Source organism: Vigna radiata, chromosome 9, assembly GCF_000741045.1.
Source record: "Vigna radiata var. radiata cultivar VC1973A chromosome 9, Vradiata_ver6, whole genome shotgun sequence".
Taxonomy (NCBI): domain Eukaryota; kingdom Viridiplantae; phylum Streptophyta; class Magnoliopsida; order Fabales; family Fabaceae; genus Vigna; species Vigna radiata.
Genome location: NC_028359.1, coordinates 6,735,309 through 6,739,156, shown reverse-complemented (window position 1 = coordinate 6,739,156; position 3,848 = coordinate 6,735,309). Strand labels below are relative to the sequence as shown.

At 36.9% G+C, this 3,848-nt stretch overlaps 1 protein-coding gene across 1 annotated transcript; it reads left to right on the top strand.

Moving 5' to 3' along the window:
* The first annotated feature begins 769 nt into the window (after positions 1-769).
* Positions 770-1,180, top strand: LOC106773214. Its single transcript, XM_014659926.1, has one exon. It carries the CDS (start codon positions 770-772, stop codon positions 1,178-1,180), a length of 411 nt encoding a protein of 136 aa, XP_014515412.1.
* The last annotated feature ends 2,668 nt before the right edge of the window (positions 1,181-3,848 follow it).

Below are 3,848 nucleotides of genomic sequence, written 5' to 3'. Positions count from 1 at the left end.
TTTTGTTTTTGACTTTGCTGTTTGCATCTCTATGCTTTACTAACTTATATCTAATAGCAAAAAAAAAAAAGGCTTATGTTACATAAATGCGAGTCACCACGAACTCAAAATGCAACATAGTTGTGCACCCATCGCGTCTCATCTTGTCGGAAAGCACCAGCCATAGATCGCAAGTTCCATCCTACACAGATACTCTTAAGAATTAGTCAAAATAAAATCCCGTTTTATTTGGATTCTTTATCTGTGAGTTTAGGATTTAGGAGTAATTCCTTATTTCTCGCATTTTTTTCAGTTTCAGTTTCTAATTTAATTGGCTATTTAATAGCCTGATACTCTGCATTCAATAAGATTCAGTATTTTCTCTCAAATTCTCTCTCTCACATAATCACGCTACTTTAACATTTGGTATCAAAGTCTCGCAAGGGGTTCTGGAGAAGCAGCAATCTTCTCAACTCCTCAACTTTAAACAACAACAATGGCTACAAAAAGGACTTTTATTCAAGCAGCAGTGTCAAGATTCAATGGCCACTATAGTAATTGGGCGATGTTTATGGAGAATTTTCTTCAATCAAAAGAGTATTGGATTGTGGTGGAAAATGGAGTTTCTGCAGCAGCAGAAAGTGTTACTTTGTCTGAGGCACAAAAGAAAATTTATGAAGAGCAAAAGTTGAAGGATCTTAAAGCTAAGAACTATCTCTTTCAAGCTTTAGATCGTTCAATTTTGGAAACTATAATAAACAAAGATACATCAAAGAGTATTTGAGAATCCATGAAGAAGAAGTATGAAGGAACAAACCGAGTAAAGCGTGCTCATATTCAAGCCTTGCGAAAGGAATTTGAAACTACTCACATGAAGGAAGGAGAATCTTCGAATGAGTACCTTGCTCGTGTTCTTGTCATTAGTAACAAGATGAAAGCCAATGGTGATGATTTGAAAGAAGTTGCAGTGGTAGAAAAGATTTTAAGGTCAATGACACCAAAGTTCAATTATGTTGTGTGTTCCATTGAAGAATCCAAAGATACAAGTATATTGTCGATTGATGAGTTGAAAAGCAGTTTGCTTGTACACGAACAACGCACGAGTAGCACTGTCCATGAAGAACATGCTCTAACAGTGACTCAGAGCAACCAATATGATAATTTTGGGACGCAGAAGAGGGCGTTGGAATTATGGAGGTAGTGGAAGAAGCAGGCAAAATAATAATAAAGCAACCGTGGAATGTTATAATTGTCACATGCTTGGGCACTTCCAGTGGGAATGTAAACAAGGGGTGACAAACTTTGCTGAAATTCATGCAGAAAGTGCTGAAGAACACATGTTGTTGATGGCTTATGTTGAAGCAAAGCAAAAGCAAAAGACAAATATTTGGTTTCTTGATTCAGGGTGCAGTAATCATATGCATGGCAAAAAGGAATATTTTTCTGACCTTGATGAAAACTTCTCAGATTCAGTAAAGTTGGGAAATAATTCAAATATGGTGGTTAATGGGAAAGGCAACATCAAACTTGGTGTAAATGGAGTTATTAGCATTATCTCAGGAGTTTTCTTTGTTCCAGAATTAAAGAACAATTTATTGAGTCTAGGACAATTGCAAGAGAAGGGGTTGAGCATTTTATTTCAACAAGGAAAATGCAAAATATATCATCCAGACAAAGGTTTGATCATGCTATTTATTATGTCATCAAATCGGATGTTCATCTTGCATGCCATCTCCCTACTTATAGCACCTACTTGTTTTAACACAATTACAGAAGATGTAGCACAGCTGTGGCATTGCATGTTTGGTCATTTAAGCTTTAAAGGCTTACAGACTCTGCAATAGAAAGGAATGGTGGAAGGTTTACCACTGCTCAAGCCACCCTCTAAGTTATGCAAAAATTGTCTAATTTGGGAAACAACATCGAGATTCATTTCCCATGAGAAGTTCTTGGAGAGCTTCACAAATTCTTCAGCTTGTTCATGCTGACATTTGCGGACCCATTAAGCCAACCTCAAATAGCAAGAAAAGGTATTTGCTTACTTTTATAGATGATTTTAGTCGAAAAACTTTGGTTTATTTTCTGGCAGAAAAATCAGAGGCCTTTACTGTTTTCAAAAGCTTTAAATTACATGTTGAGAAAGCAACATATATGTCACTCAAAGGGCTGCGCACAAATCTTGGTGGAGAGTTCACATCTCAAGAATTCAATAATTTCTGCAATGTGCATAGAGTGCAAAGACAATTAACAACTGCATATTCACCGCAACAAAATGGTGTTGCAGAACGGAAGAATTGAACAATCATGAATATGGTTCTCAACATACTATCTGAAAAAAAGGTACCTAAAACATTCTGGCCAGAAGCAGTAAATTGGGCTGTGTATGTGTTAAATCGCTGTCCAACGTTAGCAGTGAAGGACAAAACACCTGAAGAAGCCTGGAGCGGAATCAAGCCATCAATCCATCATTTTAAAGTCTTTGGTTGTGTCTCTTATGCTCACACACCTGATAATTTAAGATCTAAACTAGATGAGAAAAACTTGAAGTGTATTTTACTTGGAATCAGTGATGAATCAAAGGCATATAGGCTTTATGATCCTATCTCACAAAGGATTATAGTAAGTAGAGATGTGGTTTTTTGCAGAAAATGAAGCATGGGAATGGAACAATCATGAGTCCACTACTATTTGTGAGCTAGAATGGGAAGAAGATGACAAAGTTGTTTCAGAAGAATCCTCTGTAGAAGATGTTGTTAATGCACAACTGAAGGAGTCTCTTGCCACAAATCAAGAGATTTTTGAAGATCTTACGGAAGGGAGGAGTAGGAAGCAATCAACTTGGCTAAGAGACTATGTGTCTGGAGAAGGGTTGTCTGATGAAGAAGCTATCTTCTACTCTGCATTCTTTGCCTTGTATACTGCTGGTGCTGACCCACTCAATTTTGAAGAAGCTATGAAGATAGAAAAATGGAGAAAAGCCATGGATACAGAGATTGAGGCCATTGAGAAAATGGCACTTGGGAATTAATTGATAAGCCAAAAGGAGCTAAAGTAGTTGGAGTAAAGTGGGTTTACAAGACAAAACTCAATGAAAAGGGAGAAGTTGACAAGTTTAAAGCAAGGCTGGTAGTGAAAGGATATGCGCAACAGTACGGTATAGATCACACAAAAGTTTTTGCTCCGGTAGCTCGTATGGAGACTGTGCGGTTGGTAATTGCATTTGCAACACACAAAGGGTGGGCCATACATCAATTACATGTGAATTCTTCCTTTTTACATGGAGAATTAGCTGAAGATGTTTTTGTTGAGCAACCCTGTGGTTATGTGCAAAAAGGAAAAGAAGAAAAGGTGTACAAGTTAAAGAAAGCTCTTTATGGACTTAAACAGGCTCCCCGTGCTTGGTACAGCCACATTGAAGCATATTTTGTTAAGGAAGGTTTTAAAAAATGTGAATATGAGCATACTCTTTTTGTTAAACAAAACAAAAGGGGTAGCATGCTCATTGTAAGCTTATATGTTGATGATCTTTTGTTTACAAAAAATGATGAGTTGATGTTTACTGAGTTTAAGAACTCAATGATGCTTGAGTTTGACATGACTGATCTTGGAAAAATGAAGTATTTTTTAGGTCTTGAAATCTTGCAGACATCAGGAGGAATCTTCATCAGTCAAAGGAAATATGCTGATGAGATGTTGCAACGTTTTAAAATTAACCAAAGCAACTTAGTTCAAACTTCTATAGTTCCTGGTTTTAAGATTTGTAAAGATGAAGGAGGACAACAGGTGGATAAAACTTGCTACATGCAAATGGTGGGTTGTCTTATGTATCTCACTTCGACTCGTCCATATTTGATGTTTGTTGTAGGTCT